This window comes from Palaemon carinicauda, chromosome 29 (assembly GCF_036898095.1).
Source record: "Palaemon carinicauda isolate YSFRI2023 chromosome 29, ASM3689809v2, whole genome shotgun sequence".
Lineage (NCBI taxonomy): Eukaryota > Metazoa > Arthropoda > Malacostraca > Decapoda > Palaemonidae > Palaemon > Palaemon carinicauda.
The window spans coordinates 66,599,156-66,621,655 of record NC_090753.1 but is presented as its reverse complement, the minus strand read 5'-3'; the positions used below and the strand labels follow the sequence as shown (position 1 = coordinate 66,621,655).

General features: G+C 34.8%; 2 protein-coding genes across 2 annotated transcripts in view; one reads left to right on the top strand and one right to left on the bottom strand.

The window, feature by feature from the left end:
• LOC137622810 (uncharacterized) overlaps positions 1 to 9,140 on the top strand; it is a 9,237-nt gene extending 97 nt beyond the window's left edge. Inside the window, exons 2-8 of the mRNA XM_068353399.1 lie at positions 3,513 to 3,633; positions 5,483 to 5,613; positions 5,719 to 5,828; positions 6,445 to 6,590; positions 7,226 to 7,478; positions 8,039 to 8,155; positions 8,903 to 9,140. Coding sequence (XP_068209500.1) covers positions 3,513 to 3,633; positions 5,483 to 5,613; positions 5,719 to 5,828; positions 6,445 to 6,590; positions 7,226 to 7,478; positions 8,039 to 8,155; positions 8,903 to 9,020 — 996 coding nt within the window. The 3' untranslated portion in view covers positions 9,021 to 9,140. The remainder of the gene's footprint in view (positions 1 to 3,512; positions 3,634 to 5,482; positions 5,614 to 5,718; positions 5,829 to 6,444; positions 6,591 to 7,225; positions 7,479 to 8,038; positions 8,156 to 8,902) is intronic.
• Positions 9,141 to 12,660: 3,520 nt separating this feature from the next.
• The window catches only part of LOC137622809 (uncharacterized), a 25,377-nt gene continuing 15,537 nt past the window's right edge, over positions 12,661 to 22,500 (bottom strand). The window contains exons 2-9 of the mRNA XM_068353398.1: positions 20,305 to 20,356; positions 19,021 to 19,141; positions 17,672 to 17,802; positions 17,457 to 17,566; positions 16,688 to 16,833; positions 15,270 to 15,513; positions 14,201 to 14,317; positions 12,661 to 13,473 (exon numbers count right to left, since the gene is read on the bottom strand). Of these exons, the coding sequence (XP_068209499.1) occupies positions 13,356 to 13,473; positions 14,201 to 14,317; positions 15,270 to 15,513; positions 16,688 to 16,833; positions 17,457 to 17,566; positions 17,672 to 17,802; positions 19,021 to 19,141; positions 20,305 to 20,352 (1,035 nt within the window). The 5' untranslated portion in view covers positions 20,353 to 20,356 and the 3' untranslated portion in view covers positions 12,661 to 13,355. The remainder of the gene's footprint in view (positions 13,474 to 14,200; positions 14,318 to 15,269; positions 15,514 to 16,687; positions 16,834 to 17,456; positions 17,567 to 17,671; positions 17,803 to 19,020; positions 19,142 to 20,304; positions 20,357 to 22,500) is intronic.

The window sequence follows — 22,500 nt, the reverse complement described above, 5'->3', positions numbered from 1 at the left end:
TTATTATTATTATTATTATTATTATTATTATTATTATTGCTAGCCAAGCTACAACCCTAGTTGGAAAAGCAAGATGCTATAAGCCCAAGGGCTCCAATAGGGAAAAATATAGAAAATCATTCATATTACTTCATTTCCAAAGTAAAGTCTTGAAAGGCTTTTTATCATACAGAGCCATTCTCTTTATTATTATTATTATTATTATTATTATTATTATTATTATTATTATTATTATTATTATTATTATTATTATTATTAATAGCTAAGCTACAACCCCAGTTGAAAAAGCAGGATACTATAAGCCCAAGGGCTTCAACAAGGAAAAAAAGCTCAGTGAGGAAGGGAAACAAGGAGAAATTGAATATTCTAAGGACAGTAACATTAATATTTCCTTTATAAACTATAAAAACGTCAAAATAAGAAGAGAAGGGAAATAGAATAGAATAGTGTGCTTAAGTGTACCCTTAAGCAAGAGAACTCTAACCCAAGACAGTTTAAGACTATGGTACAGAGAACTAGAGAACAATGGTTTGATTTTGGAGTGTCCTTCTCCTAGAAGAGCTGCTTACCATAGCTAGTCTCTTCTACCTTTCTACCATTAATAATCTTAATATGATTGCCTACTAAAGTACTTTCCATTTTACTAAAATCAAAAAGGTACAACACTTTCTCACATTTTTCCGAATGCCATTTTTGGGATGAGATTAAAAAAAAATGGTAGCTTTTACCTGTAAATCTTGAAGAGTAATAATAATAATAATAATAATAATAATAATAATAATAATAATAATAATAATAATAATAATAATAATAATAATAATAATAACAACACCAAATGAATTTCATGAATTTTCCATAACGCAGAGACATTTTGGTTACCAGAAAAATAAGATTATCTAACATCGAAGAAATCTATATTCCAATACTAAAAGATTATCAAAATATTACCATACAAAATCAATTAATATCCAATATATTTATACTTTTATATAAGCTTATAAATATCAACAAAACTATTTGTACCTGAAACTCGTATGAGAATGATTCTTGTTGTCAGGTCAAACGCAAATGGATTTGTTTTTTAAATTTTTTGTTAAATCTTCAGTCCTTTCTTGGTCCACCTCACCATCATTGTTTGCCCATTATTCTATGTTGACCCCTTGCAATATGACTATGCTTCCTAAAGGCACAGCACAGCCCTTATTACGTAGAAGATGGAACCAATCTTCCAAACGCACTCAAATCTGCATGATTATACCCTCAAGCAACACAACCTGATCTGACGACTGTTGGTCCCCTTCGTGAAAAACGAGGCGACTTGTATCAGTTTTTGCTACTCTGAAGACACGCCCAAAGGTTAATGAATTCTCCAGTGATCAATCTATTCTGGAGAAGTGTTTGAATTCTTTCCTTCTACCTTGTTTCGAGTATTGTTCTCCTGTCTCTCTTTATCAATGGCTATGTGATCTAAACCTGATCTGACGACTGTTGGTCCCCTTCGTGAAAAACGAGGTGACTTGTATCAGTGTTTGCCACTGAAGACGCGCCCAAAAGGTTAATGAATTCTCAAGTGATCAATCTATTATGAAGAAGTGTTTGAATTCTTTCCTTCTACCTTGTTTCGAGTATTGTTCTCCTGTCTCTCTTTATTAATGGCTGTGTGATCTAAACCTGATCTGACGACTGTTGGTCCCTTTCGTGAAAAACCAGGCGACTTGTGTCTGTTTTTTTGCCACTGAAGATGAGCCCAAAGGTTAATGAATTCTCCAGTGAAGTATTTGAATTCTTTCATTCTACTTTGTTTCGAGCATTGTTCTCCTGTCTCTATTTATTAATGGCTAAGTGATCTATTTGATTATTGTAATTGCCACATGGTGAAGTCCATGTATATTTGTGGATATCCTTGTGCTGGAAAAGTGTACCTTCAATAACAGGATTGTCTGTTGAAGAAAAATTTATAAACTGTTCCCCATTTTCATTTGTAACTTCGCCAAAAACCCACAACACACATCAAATTCTCTATACCATGATTATTCCTTCCAACTTTAGCATTGAAGTCACCAATCTCAATTTTCATTTCTCTCTCTCTCTGGGATCTCATCTATTACACTCTGCAGTTCTTCATAGTATTTATCTTTCCTTTCTTCAGGTGAATCATTTGTTGGAGCATAGCAAAGTTTAATACTCATATTGCACTACTTTGATTTGAACTTTGCTAGTAACAATCTACTATTTACAACTCTCCACTCAGTTAATGCCTTTTCTGCTCTTTTTGTCATCATCATTCCTGTTCCTTCTCTTCCAACTCCATCTGTTCTTCCTTAGTATATATATATATATATATATATATATATATATATATATATATATATATATATATATATATATATATATATATATATATATATATATATATATATATAAATTTCTATCTCATACTTGGGATCGAACCATAGCCCCTTCAAGTGAAAGGCCAGGTCGCTTCCAACCATGCCACCAGAGGCTCTGAAAAGAAGTCGGAACCTAACTGCTACCCGCAGTTCAGGATTTACGATGGCGAGACATCAGTCTCTCATTTGAATGGGCTAGGGTTCGATCACAAGTATGAGTTAGAAATTTAGCTCTATTTGAACGCGATATTGTGTTGATTTAAATACATACATACATTTACACACACACACATATATATATACATATATAAATACATATATATATACATATATATATACACATATATATCAATATATATATATATATATATATATATATATATATATATATAATATATATATATATATATATACTGTATATATATATATATATATATATATATATATATATATATATATATATATATATATATATATATATATATATATATTAAATAACCTATATATTTTAATACATTAAAGTCTGGATTCTCTTAACGACCTCGGGATCAGAGCTCCAAGCGAAATCACTCAAAGACTATAGTATCTGACCAGCCTTGTTTCGAACCCTGGTCCAGGATACTTGTATGACAGTGACCTTACCACTTAGCCACGAAGAAAGATGTACGGCTTATTTGAAATATGAAAAACACTTTTAAATGTGCAAAATTTATCATATATGTGTGTGTGCGTGTGTTTTTGTGGATTCTCTTAACGACCTCGGGATCAGAGCTCCAAGCGAAATCACTCAAAGACTATAGTATCTGACCAGCCTTGTTTCGAACCCTGGTCCAGGATACTTGTATGACAGTGACCTTACCACTTAGCCACGAAGAAAGATGTACGGCTTATTTGAAATATGAAAAACACTTTTAAATGTGCAAAATTTATCATATATGTGTGTGTGCGTGTGTTTTTGTGGGTGTGTTAAGTATGGTAATATTACTGCACCAATATGTTCCACAGGAGACTATATATCAATAGATCATGGGACCGTATGAACTTTGCAATAAGATCAATCATGTTCCTTTTGCATGAAACATCAATTTGTACCATAAGGCAATAAAGAATCTTTATTTTCAGGTGTTAGTCCAAGGCCATGGGAGACTCATGGATCCGCCAGCCAGAAATGCAATGTGGAGATACGGGTACCCTAACCCGGTCAATTACAACGATGATGGACTTTATTGTGGTGGATATGTAGGTGAGTAACTAATGCTGCTACTACTACTACTACTACTACTACTACTACTACTACTACTATTAATATTGTTATGGTGGCTACGTACGTAAGAAACTAATGCTAAATATAACACCATTGCTCTTACTACAACAGCAGCTATTATTATTATTATTATTATTATTATTATTATTATTATTATTATTATTATTATTAGCCAAGCTACAACCCTAGTTGGAAAAGCAAGAGCTCCAATAGGGGGAAAATAGCCCAGTGAGTAAAGGAAATAAGGAATTAATTAAATGATGAGAACAAATTAACAATAAATCATACTAAAAACAGTAACAACGTCAAAACAGATATGTCATATATAAACTATAAAAATTGTTGGAAAATTTTTCACTCGCAGTAACATAATACTACATTCAACATAGGTGAGTAGTAAACAATATGTACCAAACTATATCTTTTTTAAGCATTCTAGAAAACAACCAAATACGCAGTTCTTACTTATCCAAGTAGATTAATAAAAGAATCTATGATCTTTCAAAACTTTTCCCCAACAGGACAAGTTGTAGCTTGGCTAGTAATAATAATAATAATAATAATAATAATAATAATAATAATAATAATAATAATAATAATAATAATAATAATAATAATAATAATAAGCACAATTTGTATTCAAATGGAGCTCCTCACTCAGATAGGAAAAGAGATATTGGACTATGCACTGTTAAAAAAAGCCTTAATTTTAAATTCTCACTAAAAATATACAGTTCTCAGCCGTATTTCAGTAAAATATAGGCGACCGTAATTTTACCCAACTCTGTTATTATCTTTTACGGGGTGATGACAGTGATATCACTTCTTTACGTCAATATATTCGTTTTTAAAACGGTAAATGCCTGGCAACATTCATTCCAGGATTTTTATCGTTTTTTTTTATAAGGCAAATTTTTAACAGCGTATAGTGCTTTGTATGTTAATATTTCATACCTTTTTAAGACATAACTAACTATTTGTAACGGTAAATGCCTGGCAACATTTATTCCAGCATTTTTATTTTTTTTTTTTTTTTAATAAGGCAAAGTTTTAACAGCGTATTGTGCTTTGTATGTTAATGTCTTACATTTTTAAGACAGCTATTTGTTATTCTGATTCTAATGTTTGAATTTGTTGACAGCCCACTATCAGAAGAACGGAGGAAAGTTAGGAGTCAGTGGAGATAACTAAGACATAACTATTTGTTATTCTGATTCTAATGTTTGAATTTATTGACAGTCCACTATCAGAAGAACGGAGGAAAGTGTGGAGTCAGTGGAGATAACTAAGTCATAACTATTTGTTATTCTGATTCTAATATTTGAGTTTATTGACAGTCCACTATCAGAAGAACGGAGGAAAGTTAGGAGTCAGTGGAGATAACTAAGACATAACTATTTTTTGTTCTGATTCTAATGTTTGAATTTATTGACAGTCCACTATCAGAAGAACGGAGGAAAGTGTGGAGTCAGTGGAGATAACTAAGACATAACTATTTGTTGTTCTGATTCTAATGTTTGAATTTATTGACAGTCCACTATCAGAAGAACGGAGGAAAGTGTGGAGTCAGTGGAGATAACTAAGACATAACTATTTGTTGTTCTGATTCTAATGTTTGAATTTATTGACAGTCCACTATCAGAAGAACGGAGGAAAGTGTAGGAGTCTGTAGAGATAACTATGACATAACTATTTGTTATTCTGATTCTAATGTTTGAATTTATTGACAGTCCACTATCAGAAGAACGGAGGAAAATGTGGAGTCTGTGGAGATAACTATGACATAACTATTTGTTATTATGATTCTAATGTTTGAATTTATTGACAGTCCACTATCAGAAGAACGGAGGAAAATGTGGAGTCTGTGGAGATAACTACTTGGATAAAGTCCCACGCGCCCATGAGGCTGGAGGACCTTATGCAAATGGCATCATTACCAGGAGATATGTCGTTGGACAGGTAAGTAGTGAAGTGTATTACATTGAAATTAATACAATGTATTGATGGAAATTCTAAATTCTAAATACTGCCATTCATATGTAACCCCTTCCTCTGAATTCCCAGGTGATCGACATTGAGGCTGAGCTGACTACAAACCACAAGGGCACAATGGTAGTGAAACTCTGTCCCCATAACAACCCGAAGGAGATCATCACACAGGCTTGTTTGGACCAGTAAGTCAAGGAGTCCTGAGCTCAACATATGATAATTCATTTGATTAAGATTATAAGAATTCATGATTTAGTACAGGTTGAATATCGAGGTGGATGAAGAGGATCGTTTTGGTACCTAAGTCGATAATCAAAGGAATGCTTCAAAAATGAAAGTGTAGACACTTAACAATTTGAGCGCAACTGACAGTGAACTCAGTGTTGCAATTTCATAATAATGACCTTTCAAGTATCCCTCAATTCTATTCCCAGCTTCTTTATCATAAGTCTCTTAATCTTTTCACTCTCATTGGTGACAAAGTCAAAATTTTAAAAGGGAAACCTCTTTTAAAGTCACCCAAAACATATCAAGTTAGTGCTCATTAGATAGATCTTGCCGGGAGTTTTCCAAAAAGGTAACAAGCTAGAGTTTGTGTCGTCTGGAAAGATTTCACTACATCACACGTTTTGTTGAATTCACCACTGGCAGAGAAAGGCTTAACCATGATTTACTGTCAGTCCAAAATAGATATTAAAAACTCTAGTGTTCATTGCAGCCTAACAAGAATCTAGAAATTCGACCCAGTCATTTTAACGATAAGGAAAAATGATAATGAAAATGGTAATGATTTTCTTCCAGGCATGTTTTGAAAATAGAAGGTACAGGTGAGACTCAATTCGTAATCCCCCAAGAGAGTAAGAAGAAAGAGATCTTCAGGTGGAAAGTAAAGCTTCCGGAAGGCATCACCTGCAGCAACTGCGTTATACAGTGGACGTATTATGCTGGTAAGTGTTGACTGCTACCTAAAAATCCTGATTCATCCTTATAGACATTCTACCTTTCTCTATCTCTATCTCTATCTTTTTAAGAAGCAGAGAGGAAGTAAGTATATACTATTTTTGTCCTGTACTGTATTATATTATTATATTGAGTTATGAACAATAGAGGATTCATTGGCTAGATACATCAAAGGATAGCCAGTCCCTTGTGATGCGCAGTGCCTATCTAACTAAGGCAAGTGACCCCTGCCGGTCCATATTAATTCTAGTAAGATCAAGCGCCAGGCATCTGGAGTAAAAGCCGAAGAGACACTTTGTCCATCACCCTTTGCGTCAATAGGCGTAGGATGAGATGAGGATTAACAATAACGTTTTCATTGATACACAAAAAACTAACTGTATGGCAGTGCCAGAGTTCAATATCTAGATCAGGAATAAGAAATTTAATAGACCGTAAGTTTTTGTCCAACAAATTAAGATAAGATGCCATTGTTACACTCCACTTTTGAAATGCATTTGGTAACCATATCGAATTGTCCGGACACTATATAAACTTACTATCCTGACAAAATTAATTCATTTTCAGCTTAAACCTATAATTTCCTTACAAGGTATCCAGAAATAAAGATGTTTTCCTACAGCTAATACGTGGGGCACAGACCTGGAGGGCAACACGGGTGTAGGTTACGGTCCCCAAGAGACTTTCATCAACTGTGCCGACGTCATCATCAATACCCAGACTGGAGGTTCCATCGGATACCCTTCATTTGGAGACTCTGAAGACAAGACTGACAACCCATGGACACTGTACATTGGAGGCAATTTTCCAGCGGTCCCCAAGCAAGAATCTAGTCCTTCTGGGAGACCCGGTGGCCTTACCCCAATAGTTATCAGGTTAGAATTTCTGTCCAGAGCCTTATTACTCGTTACAGACTTTTCTCTCTAACTGTAACGTTCATGACTGTTAATCCTTCATCTCTACAATTTGAAGAACTATGAAGTTACATTGGTATGATCATTCCAGAACAATGGATTACCTATCAATAAACTGTGTCACCTGGAAGACTGGCTCAGTACTTTCAGACAGTTATTCAGGATCTTATGATATAGCTTTGAGTTCAGTCAGATTAAAGAAAAAGTTTTATCTAAATGTATGATAGTTATTGTAATAACTTTTGAAAAAAAGCTATTTATTAACAGGTAATGATAATTTTGTAAAAAAAAAAAATGCCTATTCCTAAAGGCATTGTTGATTGTATCTCTATTGTTTTAATTCTTCACTAAAACTGCTTCCTTTAATGGTATTGTACAATGGGCATGTACATTAATGTCTCTATCCAGCTATATTTAATGGATAAAAGAAGTTTCAAAGTAAGATAGTTGGCACTTAAACTCAAGATTTCTGACAAACTCCGTAAATACATTAGACAATAAATCTTTCTCTACAATTGTAGGAGCCAACTGTGCATTCCAGTCGACAACTTCAAGAGCATAACTGGAATGCAAGACTGGTGCATGGAGAACTGTCTGAAATACCCACCCAACTGCCATCCTGAAATCTGCAGATGCGTGTAAGTTGAACGAAACGTTCTCTAGTATAGTAGATGGGCTGCGTGTATATCCTGGCTAAACTTTTCGAGTCTTTTGTATCAGATTGAGAAGCATAAGAGCCATTTCTATTTCATAATTCATGCAAGGGGGAGGGGCCAATATCTCACTTTCTTTATTCAAGCTGATATTCATGTTATCTTTTTACCTAATATATTAAATATGTCTTAATCTTCTTCCTAGGAATATTGTCACTGGCTCTTTGGGTGACATTAGTTAGATGGCCAACTAAGGCAAGCCAGGGGTTTGACCAGGTTCTAAACATAGAACACCTCTCAAAATCTTGTTCATTTCAGGATTTTTATTGCAGCCTGATGGATTTTTAATACTAACATAGGTTCATATATATATTCATAACCTCTAAAAACACACTATCAGATATTTTCACCAATTCTTTGATTTCTATATCACGAAACATTTGCTAAGTTTCGCAAAGGATGAATGAATTCCAGTGATTGAATTTTCTGATACCTACTGTATCCAGCTCTTCATGTATGTATCAAAGTATAGGCTTTTCATGAATACTTTAATATGTTCTTTCTAAATAAAGGGAGCATCATTCCTACAGAACAGACACCATTGAAACCCATCTTCATATAAAACCTAGCTTCCTACAGGCAGTTATGTTTACTCAGTTCTCGAATCTATCCACTTGCTTATTCATCTGTCATCTTATTAATTTAACTTTTCTTCTCCCTTCCTTTCTACAGAACGGAATGCGAGGCCATCGGAAAATTCGCCCTAGAGGAGGGGGCAGACATCTTCTGCCATCAGAACTGTCTCAAGTATCCTTCGCATTGTCCTTCGGAGAAATGCCGCTGCTTCTGAGAGCGAATCCTACGGCTGGAATTGGTGCTAAGGGAACGGTGTTCGGTATTCCTTCCATCTTGCGATTTGAACACATCCTGCATCATTTTCAATTCCATTTGCTTTGTTTTTCTAATTCAAAGTACGACTAGTGTGCGGAGTCACAATCTTAATCAGACTTCAGACTAAGTTACTTGCGAGTCTTGAGAACTCGATTGGATTGGATTCAAACTTTGAGATACTTTTTAGTCTGATATTTGCTATACAAGATGGCAAATTGTTAAATTCACACTGAAATTATTCCTAGCAATAATTTTCTAATTCCAAACACTGGATGATGATTTATTAACAATTTTGCCGCAGGTAAGTGACTTGTTCAAGATCCGTCTCTTTCTAACAACCTTTCTAGTACTTGCATCTACATTTATTGTTATTTATTTCTATGTTACTTGAAATTAAAATTAAAAGATCTTGAAGTTATTTACCTATTTGATTACCATTTTTTACAAACACGTAAGGCATCAACGTCAACCCAGCCACTGAGGGGGGCAAGCCAGCCTCAACTTTGTGCCGCTCCCAAGCCGGGGTAAATGGGGAGGGTTGGCGGCAGGAAAGGCATCCAGCCATTAAAAACTAGCCAAAACTACTATGGTCAGTGAGTATAGAAGTGGGAAAAGATGTAGACAAAGAAGAAGAAGAAGAAGTAAGGCATCAACACCTTTGCATCTTTTGGCTAAGTTTGCAAGACCAACTCTATCCGGTACTGATCCTTTCATTCAAAGATTTTAAAGGTCGCTCATAAATGGCAGAGTCAAGGGACACTGGCATTGCCCAATCAAGCAGGACACTGCCCTAGACACTGACCATATGTACATATGATCAGCTCCCAAGCCAACTCTCCATACAAGCAAGGACCGAGAAGGGCCAAGCAATGGCTGCTGGTGACTCAGTAGATAGACCTATAAGCTCCCCCAAAACCCAATTTTTAGCTCACAAGGATAGGGAGGTTTGAGCGGGACTCAAACTTCAGTCTGGGGTTCATCAGTCGGGGACGTTACCATATCAGTCACCATATCCTTATCTGATATCTTTCGATCTTTGTTTTCCCAGAAGAAATCCTGTTTTATCCCTTTAGGGAGAATTACATCCTAATGTATTTTTGTCTCACAATAGATTAACATAGAAGAGGTTTCTATATATATATATATATATATATATATATATATATATATATATATATATATATATATATATATATATATATATATATATATATATATATATATATTAACATTAACATGGTTTTGATCTAATATATGATGATACATGTATTCATAATCTCTGGACGCAGATTTATTTATTTATTTTTTTCAAAATTACTCTCTTATATGTAACTTTTGTTGCAAACGAACTGTCTCCCCTTGAAAGAATTATTCCTAATTTCCCGTTTTTTATTTTCTCTAAAACCAGTTGCCATTGTAATCATCGTCTGAATTACAGTTAGCTCATTAATTATATCATTAATTATCTTATGACTGGTTTTAATCAATCATTATCCTTCATTAAATATTATTTTATTATATAATATATTTGTTGCAAACGAACAGTCTTCCCTTAAAATAATAATTCCAAATTTCCCGTTTTCTATTTTCACTAAAACTAGTTGCCATTGTAATCATCGTCTGAAGGACCAATTACCTCCTTAATTATCTCATTAATTATCTCATGGCTGGTTTTAATCGATCATTATTCTTTCATATTGACAGCAATTATCTTTAACTTTATACAGATCTTTCATAATCTGGTTTTGGTAAGATCATGGATATTTCTGAAGCAGATTCTAAACCTTCCAGAAGTTCCTGTTAGCTTAGCCAGCTCATCTCCATTTGTTATAAACACGAAGAAGTTCCTGATTAAGTGTTGTGTTGTCATAGATAATGGCAGGTGCTCAAATTGTCATAGCTTTTGTACGGTAATGAAAAACATCACATTTGGAAGTGCAACTGCAACAAAAAAAGCATTAATTTCAAAGTGTTTGAAATTTCGTATTTCAAGGATCAAGAAATGGTTTCGTTGTTCCTAGTACTTCTGATTACAAAAGGCATAAATGCCATAAATGACAATTTTTTTTAAGCGATGGAAAGAGTGCATATCATTAATCGCTCCCTCTGCCACAACTGACCTAGGATTCACACCTCCAAACAATGAAGCAGGATGCTTTGGTTAAGGTAAGGACATGGCATCCTAAGTTAGGTTAGGTTGGGAGCCTTACACTAGGCCATATTCCTATTCTTGTATCTCTAGTGAACTTTTATTAAGGTAAGGACGTGGCATCCTAAGTTAGGTTAGGGTGGGAGCATTAGGCTAGGCCATATTCCTGTTCTTATTTCTCTGGTGAACTTTTTTTAAGGTAAGGACATGGCATCCTAAGTTAGGTTAGGTTGGGAGCCTTATGCTAGGCCATATTCCTATTCTTGTATCTCTAGTGAACTTTTATTAAGGTAAGGACGTGGCATCCTAAGTTAGGTTAGGTTGGGAGCCTTTTGCTAGGCCATATTCCTTTTCTTGTATCTCTAGTGAACTTTTATTAAGGTAAGGACATGGCATCCTAAGTTAGATTAGGATGGGAGCCTTACGCTAGGCCATATTCCTTTTCTTGTTTCTCAGGTGAATTTTTTTTTCTTAATGCGGAAATATCCAGTAATTGGGTTATGTTGTGGTTGTGGTGGTCGATATGGTATTATTATTATTATTATTATTATTATTATTATTATTATTATTATTATTATTATTATTATTATTATTTCATTTGTGTGTATAATTCTTCATCATTCATGGAATGTAATTCATTGACTTCTAAAAGTTTTTTGTTATTCAAAATAATTACGTTTATTCCCAACTGTACTTTCCTCTTTATATCTGAATATACTAAAATATGTGACCCTTAGTAAGCAGGAGAGAGAGAGAGAGAGAGAGAGAGAGAGAGAGAGAGAGAGAGAGAGATTTGGCTAGTATATCCATAAAGATTTTCTTTACAGGCTATCAAATACAGGGGCTAAATGACAGAGAGAGAGAGAGAGAGAGAGAGAGAGAGAGAGAGAGAGAGAGAGAGAGAGAGAGAGAGAGCATTTTAGGTAAAAAAAAAAAACAGCATGAATATTTATGTTTTTATTACAACAATTCAGTATATAACAGCATAATAACATTAACTGACAATAAATAACATCTTAAAATCAACAGAAAACTAAAAAGAAACAAAAAACAAAGAAACAACAAAACTTAACCATAACTTAAATAGATTATTCAAATCTGAAGAAAAAGTCTTTCATTATCACTACTTCCTTTTCTTCAGTAATCAGAATTCTTAATTTTTCAATCTTTTTTTTAATTAGTTTTTTCAATTCGGTAATTATGTTCACGAAATCTTGAAAGGAATTATAAATATGTGAAGAAAATAATAAATTAATTATATATTAATATCGTGAATTGTGTTAGCAAGTAGCTAAGTACAAATATTTTACTCTCATGTGGCTTATGCACACACACACGCACACACACACAGACACACACACATATATATATATATATATATATATATATATATATATATATATATATATATATATATATATATATATATATATATATATATATATATGTGTGTGTGTGTGTGTGTGTGTGTGTGTGTGCGTGCTTATGCATGTGCCTGCACATTATTCGACTGTTTATGTATATTTTCAACTTTGATGCTTCAACTCTAATAATCAAAATAAGAATTCATGTTTTGAAGACTTTTTGTCCTCAAAACATGAATCGTTATTTTGATTATTGAACATGAGTAACTCCCCAAAATAAGATGAACTAAAACCCTGACACTTTCTCTAGGGCTCTTTGTTTAAAGATCTTCTATGTGATATTATTTAGGGAAAACTTGAATCAATTTACTATTTCAGATAATAAGAATCCTGGATTCTTTTATAGCCACCCCATGAATCTCATAAATAGGCCTTAAGATCTATAAGCAAGACATTCCATTATCCAGTGTTTGGAATTAGATAGAAATTTATTGCTGGGAATGATTTATGTATGAATTTAACAATCTACCATCTTGTGTAGCAAATATCAGGCTAAAAAGTATCTCAGACTTTGAATCCAATCCAATTGAGTTCACGAGACTTGCAAGTAACTTAGTCTGAAGTCTGATCTAGATTATGGTTCCACACACTAGTCATATTTCGAATTGGAAAAAACAAAAAAACTGGAATTAAAACTAATGCTGGATTTGTTCAAATCACAAGATGGAAGGAACACCGAACACCGTTCCCTTAGCACCAATTCCAGCCTTAGGATTCGCTCTTAGAAGCAATGGCATTTCTCCGAAGGACAATGTGAAGGATACTTGAGACAGTTCTGATGGCAGAAAATATCTGCCCCCTCCTCTAGGGCGAATTCTCCGATGGCTTCGCATTCCGTTCTGTAGGAAAGAAAGAAGAAGAAAAAAGGAATTAATAAGATGACAGATGAATAAGCAAGTGGATAGATTCGAGAACTGAGTAAGCATTAGTGCCAGAAAGAAGGCCCGTTCCAATAGGTGTCTCCTCTCTAGGAATGATGTTCCCTTCATTTAGAAAAAACATATTGAAGTATTTATGAAAAGCCTATACTTTGATACATACGTTAAGAGCTAGATACAGTAGGTATAAGAAAATTAAATCCCCGGAATTTATTCGTCCTTTGCAAAACCTAACAAATGTTTCGTGATATAGAAATCAAAGAATTGGTGAAAATATCTGATAGTGTGTTTTAAGAGGTCGTGAATATATATGTGAACCTAAGTTAGTATTGAAAATCCATCAGGCTACAATAAAAATCCTGAAATGAAGAACATTTTGAGAGGTTTTCTATGTTTAGAACCTGGTCAAATCCCTGGCTTGTCTTAGTTAGCCATCTCACTAATGTCACCCAAAGAGCCAGTGACAATATTCATAGGAAGAAGATTAGGACATTCTTTAATATATTAGGTAACACGATAACATGAATATCACCTTGAATAAAGAAAGTGAGATATTGGCCCCTCCCACTTGCATGAATTATGAAATAGAAATGGCTCTTATGCTTCTCAATCTGATACAAAAGACTGGAAAAGTTTAGCCAGGATATACACGCAGCCCATCTACTAGAGAATGTTTCGTTCAACTTACACGCATCTGCAGATTTCAGGATGGCAGTTGGGTGGGTATTTCAGGCAGTTCTCCATGCACCAGTCTTGCATTCCAGTTACGTTCCTGAAGTCGTCGACAGGAATGCACAGTTGGCTCCTGGTATTGTAGAAAAAAAGCATATTGCATAATGTTTTCAGGGTGATTGTTAGAAAATCTTAAGTTTGTGCCAAATATTTTACTTTGAATCTCCTTTTAACCATTATTTAGATAAAGATATTAATGCACCTATCCATTGGACATCACCATTAAAGGAAGCAATTTTAGTGAAGAGTTAATCAAATAAGGAAAGATGAAGTCGACAATGCCTTCAGGAACATCAGGCATGTTTTATTACATTATTATTACCTGTTAATAAAATGGATATTTTCTAAAATTCATAATTACTGTATATTCAGATAAAGTTTTACTTAATTCTTGAATGATTAAAGGCCAGTCATCAAATTAATCGCAGATGGCCTTTTCCCTTAGTAAACGCACTGGGCCGTGAATCATACCTAGCCTTAGTTAGATTCGCCTAGCTGAGGTCAAAGCTATAACATAAGATCCTGGTTAGTTGTCTTAAAATACTGTACAAGTCTTCTAGGTAACACTGATTATTGGTAGGTAACCCATTGTTCTAGAATGATCATAAGAATACTACTTTAAGATTACTTCAGTTTCGAGAGTTGACAGTTTAACGTGGTAATTTGGGGTACCACAGGACTTTGAAAACTATCAGATAAGATTCAAGAAAGTAGACTGAGGTGGTATGGTCATGTCATGAAAAGAGATGAACACTATATTGGGAGGAGAGTGATGGAAATGGAGGTACAGGGAACGAGAAGGAGAGGGAGATCAAAACGAAGGTGGATGGACTGTATCAAGGATGACCTTCGATCAAAGGGATTAACCGGTGATGAAGTGTGGGACAGAGGTAGATGGAGAACGCTGGCCAGAAACATTGACCCCACATAAAGGAGGGAAAAGATGCAGACAAATAAGAAGAGGACGTGAACGACAAAAGATAAAGTCTGGAGCATGTAATAATGACTGTGACAGAAATTCTGACCTGATAACGAGCGGAATAAGGCCACCAGGTCTTCCAGATGGATTAGGCTCTTGCTTGGGGACCCCTGGGAAGTTCCCTCTGAAGTACAGCGCCCAGGGGTTGTCGATCTCGTTTCCAGTTGGTGGGTATCCAATGGAGCCTCCAGTCTGGGTATTGATGATGACATCAGCGCAGTTGATGAAAGTTTCTTGGGGACCGTAACCTACACCCACGTTGCCGTCGGCGTCTATCCCCCATGTATTACCTGTAGGAAGAAAACTTTATTTTTGGATACCCTGTAAGGAAACTATAGGTGTAAGCTGAAAATTAATTAATTTTGTCAGGATAGTATGTTTATGTGGTGTCCGGACAATTCGATATGGGTACAATATGTGTTTCAAAAGGGGAGTATAACAATGGTAGAGTTAGATAGTTCATTATGAAAAGGCAAAAGATGTACTGTCATTACATGGAAGAGAAGTAATGATGCTACTCTCTTTGCCTCATTTTCATCTTATGAATGTAGATCTAGGTTTGGTGAATTTCATAACAGAGATCTAGAAGAAAATAGTACATGGTACGAATTATGGGTCATGGATTTTAACCCCAGCAATGTATGATTGTAAGTAGGTTGAGGACAGTGGCTCCTAAGTATCGAGATCTCTTTAAGTATATACGACTCATTTGAAATTTTATGTGCGATTCTTAATCACAAATTTACTTTTGAGAAACACATTCGGTCCTTCTTTTTCAATTGCACAAAAAATTGGCTTATTGAGAAAGTCTTTTAAGATTACCGGACTTCTGACCTGTGTGTAACATTTGGGGCTGCTGCATCTCCTTGAGAGGGGAAAAGAAAGAGGTAGAAAAATCCAGTCATTATACATCTCCTCAAAACATCAATCCATTTGGAAGGAATATTTTCATTCTTTCATTCTGCCTTGTTTCAAATATTGTCCTCCATATGGTCTTCAGCTCTTGAATCTTATCTTAATTTGTTGGACAAAAACTTAAGGTCTATCAAATTTCTTATTCCTGATCTAGATATTAAACTCTGGCACCGATGTACAGTTAGTTTTTTGTTCATTAAGGAAAACGTTATTGTTAATCATCATCTCCTCCTACGCCTATTAACGCAAAGGGCGATGGACAAATTGTCTCTTCGGCTTTTACTCCTGATGCCTGGCGGTTGATCTTTCTAGAATTAGTATGAACTGGCATGGGGCACTCGCATCACAAGGAACTGGCTATCCTTTGATGTATCTAGCCAATAAATCCTCTATTGCTAATAACTTAATATAATATAATACAGTACAGGACATAAATAGTACTTGATGTTTTAGGGTTATATACTTACTTCCTCTCTTCTTCTTAGAAAGATAGAGATAGAGAAAGATAGAATGTCTATGAGATTGAATCAGGTAGCAGTCAACACTTACCAGCATAATACGTCCACTGTATAACGCAGTTGCTGCAGGTGATGCCTTCCGGAAGCTTTACTTTCCACCTGAAGATCTCTTTCTTCTTACTCTCTTGGGGGATTACGAATTGAGTCTCACCTGTACCTTCTATTTTCAAAACATGCCTGGAAGGAAATCATTACCATTTTCATTATATTTTTCCTTATCGTTAAAATGCCTGGGTCAAATTTCTAGATTCATGTAAGACAGCAAAGAAAAGTTGTGAACATTAAACTATAATTTCTTTGATTTCTATATTGGAATCATGATTAATCCTTCCACTGCTAGTGGTGAATTCAACAAAACGTGTGATGTAGTGAAATCTTTCCAGACGACACAAACTCTAGCTTGTTACCTTTTTTAGAAAACTCCCGCCAAGATCTGTCTAATGAGCACTAAGTTGATATGTTTTGGGTGACTTTAAAAAAAGGTTTCTTTTTTAAAATTTTGGCTTTGTCACCAATGAGAGTGAAAAGATTAAGAGACATGATAAAGAAGCTGGGAATAGAACTATGGGATACTTGAAAGGTCATTATTATGAAATTACAACACTGAGTTCACTGTCAGTTGCGCTCAAATTGTTAAGTGTCTACACTTTCATTTTTTTAAGCATTCCTTTGGTTATCGACTTAGGTACCAAAACGATCATCTTCATCCACCTCGATATTCAACCTGTACTAAATTATGAGTTCTTATAATCTTAACCAAATGAATTATCATATGTCAAGCTCAGGACTCCTTGACTTACTGGTCCAAACAAGCCTGTGTGATGATCTCCTTCGGGTTGTTATGGGGACAGAGTTTCACTACCATTATGCCCTTGTGGTTTGTAGTCAGCTCAGCCTCAATGTCAATCACCTGGGAATTCAGAGGAAGAGGTTACATATGAATAGCAGTATTTGAAATTTAGAATTTCCATCAATACATTGTATTAATTTCAAAGTAATCCACTTCATTCCTCACCTGTCCAACGACATATCTCCTGGCAATGATGCCATTTCCATAAGATCCTCCAGCCTCGTGGTCGCGTGGGACTTGATCCACGTAGTTATCTCCACAGACTCCACATTTTCCTCCGTTCTTCTGATAGTGGACTGTCAACAAATTCAAACATTAATATCAGAAAAACAAATAGTTATGACTTAAAAAGGTATGAAATATTGACATCAAAATGGACATTCCATATACAAAGTAAAATACACTGTTAAAAATTTGCTGAAATACAGTTGAGAACAGTATATTTTTACGGAGAATTTCCGATTAAAAGTACGGTAATTTTAACAGTGTACAATATGATATTGAAAGGCAAAGAGAATGCATGACCCATTTAATCAATATGCATAAAAAGGCCATGGCAAGGATGTTCATTTAGAAAAAAGAAATGCTGAAAAGACAAGGGGCTATCGATGTAAACAACTTGCTATAGATGGAATGTAGCTAAATTTGGTGCAATTAGTAGTTCCAACTCTGTACAGCCCACATCTTTTCTTGGTGTATCATGTAAATCATAGAGGATTTTGTGAACCTTACCCGAAATTCAAAAAGGATTGGTAGTAGTTCCATGATATTGGCTCTGTACAGCCCACATTATTTCTTGGTGTATTGTGCAATTCATAGAGGATTTTGTGGACCTTACGCAAATTCCGAATAGGATTGTTAGTAGTTTTGTAGGTAGTAGGTTGGCCAGGGCATAAGCCACCCGTTGTGGCCAGGCAGTACTACACTGGATTCTTCTCTCTGGTTACGGTTCACTTTCCCTTTGCCTACACATACACAGAATAGTCAGGCCTATTCTTTACAGATTCTCCTCTGTCCTCATACACCCGACAACACTGAGATTGAAAAACAATTCTTCTTCACCCAAGGGGTTAACTACTGCACTGTAATTGTTCAGTGGCCACTTTCCTCTTGATAAAGGTAAAAGAGACTCTTTAGGTATGGTAAGCAGCTCTTCTGAGAGAAGGACACTCCAAAATCAAACCATAGTTCTTCAGTCCTGGGCACAGCCATAGCCTCTGTACCATGATCTTCCACTGGCTTGGGTTAGAGTTCTCTTGCTTGAGGATACACTCGGGCACACCATCCTATCTTATTTCTCTTCATCTTGTTTTGTTAAAGTTTTTATAGTTAATTTATCTTACTGTTCTTGAGATATTTTATTTTTCCTTGTCTCCTCTCCTCACTGGGCTACTTCCCTGTTGGAGCGCCTGGGTTTATAGCATCCTGCTTTTCCAACTAGGGTTGTAGCTAAGCAAGTAATGATGATAATAACAATAATAATAATTATAATAATAGCAGCATTAGTTACTTACCTACATATCCACCACAGTAAAGTTCATTATCGTTGTAGTTGACTGGGTTAGGGTACCCGAATCTCCACATCGCATTTCTGGCTGGCGGGTCCATGAGTCTTCCATGGCCTTGGACTAATACCTGGAAAATAAGATTCTCTTTTGTCTTATGGTACAAAGTGATGTTTCTCACAGTAAGACTAAAAAAGTCAGGCACACAATCGATCCTTGGAATCTTACACAAACAGACACACGCACAATTAATCCTCTGAATCGTGTACAGACACACACACACATACAATCACAATCTTAGGATTCCTGGTGTTAGGAAGCCCGAAGCATTCATAAAACAACTAGGGTTTCTAAATCATGTCTTTGTAACTGCTACTCGACTTAAAAACCGCAACCTTTGAACAGTTTATAGTGTTTTCTAGCGAGCTCTTCACTGCCTTGAGAAAACCTTGATTGCTCGTTTCAAGACAAATATATATATATATATATATATATATATATATATATATATATATATATATATATATATATATATATATATATATATATACTCGTATCTACAGTATATTTGTCTATATATCTGTAATCGCTCTTATAGTTTCATTTCTAAATCCTGTCTCTGCCATTTAACTCCAAATATTCTTCTGAGGGCTTTGTTCTCAAATCTGCTAAATCTATTGGAGACTGTTTCATTGTCATACCATGACTCGTGGAAAGGTATTATCTGTTGCCATTTTTTTAACGTAATTCTCCCAATATAAAACACTTTTTCTATAGAATTTATACATATATTTCCTCGCCAAGTGATGAATATTGTCCATGTATTGTTAATGATCATAGCTACTCTCTTAATAGTAACTACTGCACTGTAATTGTCCAGTGTCCACTTTCCTCTTGGTAAGGGTAGAAGAGACTCTTTAGCTATGGTAAGCAGCTCCTCTAGGAGAAGGACACTCTGAAATCAACCATTGTTCTCTAGTCTTGGGTAGTGTCATAGCCTCTGTATCATGATCTTCCGCTCTCTTGGGGTAGAGATCTCTTGCTTGAGGGTACAGTCGGACACACTTTTCAATCTAATTTCTCTTTCTCTTGTTTTGTTAAAGTTTTTATAGTTTATATAGGAGCTATTTCGTTTAATGTTGTTACTGTTCTTAATTTTTTTTATTTTTCCTTGTTTCCTTTCCTCACTGGGCTATTTTCCTAGTTGGAACCCCTGGGCTTATAACATCCTGTTATTCCAACTAGGGTTTTAACTTAGCAAGTAATAATAATGATAATGATAATAATAATTACCAACAACGCCGCCAGATGGACAACCAAAGTTCCCAGTCGAAATTGCATTATTCTGAAACAAAAGAAAAACGTCAAAAATATAGTCGAAAATGCTAAAGTATACATTACAATATATATAATGATGATATCCAGAAAACACGAGAGAATGAAAGGAAGAGATAGATGAATATCATAATATGAGTTAAGGGACTTTTTTTTTATTAACATAAGTGCCATAACCTCTGTACCATGGTTTTCCACTGTCTTGGGTTAAATTTCGTTTGCTTGAGGGTACACTCGGGCACGCTATTCTATCTTATTTTTCTTCCTCTTATTTTGTTATAGTTTGTATAGTTTATATATGAAATATTTATTTTAGTATTGTTAGTGTTCTTAAAATATTTTATTTCAATTATTAATCACTTCGCTTATTTCCTTGTTTCCTTTCCTCACTGGTCTATTTTCCCTGTTGGAGCCCCTGGGCTTATAGCATCCTGCTTTTCCAACCAGGGTTGTAGCTTAGATAATAATAATAATAATAATAATAATAATAATAATAATAATAATAATAATAAATCTTTCCTCACTGGGCTATTTTTCCTTGTTGAAGCCCTTGGGGTTATACCATCCTGCTTTTCCAACTGGGGTTGTAGCTGAGCTAATAATAATAGTAATAATAATAATAATAATAATAATAATAATAATAATAATAATAATAATAAATCTTTCCTTACTGGGCTATTTTTCCTTGTTGAAGCCCTTGGGGTTATAGCATCCTGCTTTTCCAACTAGGGTTGTTGCTTAGCTAATAATAATAATAATAATAATAATAATAATAATAATAATAAATCTTTCTTCACTGGGCTACTTTTCCTTATTGAAGCCCTTGAGGTTATAGCATCCTGCTTTTCCAACTAGGGTTGTAGCTGAGCTAATAATAATAATAATAATAATAATAATAATAATAATAATAATAAATCTTTCCTCACTGGGCTATTTTTCCTTGTTGAAGCCCTTGGGGTTATAGCATCCTGCTTTTCCAACTAGGGTTGTAGCTTGGCAAGTAATAATAATAATGATAATAATAAATCTTTCCTCACTGGGCCATTTTTCCTTGTTGAAGCCCTTGGGGTTATAGCATCCTGCTTTTCCAACTAGGGTTGTAGCTTGGCAAGTAATAATAATAATAATAATAATAATAATAATAATAATAATAATAATAATAATAATAATAAATCTCCATTCTTAACAAGACAGCTTGTGATGTAGTTTACTTGACTGTACCAGCTTTCTTAAGCAATGATGAAGACCAGGTCACTGAACATAACTGTAAAACTGGATTTTACGTTTGTTTTTACTGGATTGATTAAAACACCGAACCCCCCTGACGTCTGTCGCATACTTGTGGTCCTTCTTTTATTGATGTTTTTGGATATTTATTTCTTTGCTGAACGTAAGGGTATAGGAAGTGTTTTAACGTTACAGATGCATTCTGACTAATGAACTGGGTGTAATTTTAGTGTTCTGGAAGCGTTTTAAACGTTATAGATGCAGTCTGAGTAATGATCTGGCTGTAATTTTAGTCTTTTGGAAGCGTTTTAAACGATATAGATGCAGTCTGAGTAACGATCTGGCTGTAGTTTTATTGTTCTGGAAGCGTTTTAAACGTTATAGATGCAGTCTGAGTCATGATCTGGCTGTAGTTTTAGTGTTCTGGAAGCGTTTTAAACGTTATAGATGCATTCTGAGTCATGATCTGGCTCTAGTTTTAGTGTTCTGGAAGCGTTTTAAACGTTATAGATGCAGTCTGAGTGATGATCTGGCTGTAATTTTAGTGTTCTGGAAGCGTTTTAAACGTTATAGATGCAGTCTGAATGATGATCTGGCTGTAGTTGTAGTGTTCTGGAAGCGTTTTAAACGTTATAGATGCAGTCTGAGTAATGATCTGGCTGTAGTTTTATTGTTCTGGAAGCGTTTTAAACGTTATAGATGCATTCTGAGTCATGATCTGGCTGTAATTTTAGTTCTGGAAGCCATTAAACGTTATAGATGCAGTCTGAGTAATGATCTGGTTGTAGTTTTATTGTTCTGGAAGCGTTTTAAACGTTATAGATATAGTCTGAGTATTGATCTGGCTGTAATTTTAGTTCTGGAAGCCATTAAACGTTATAGATGCAGTCTGAGTAATGATCTAGCTGTAGTTTTAGTATTCTGGAA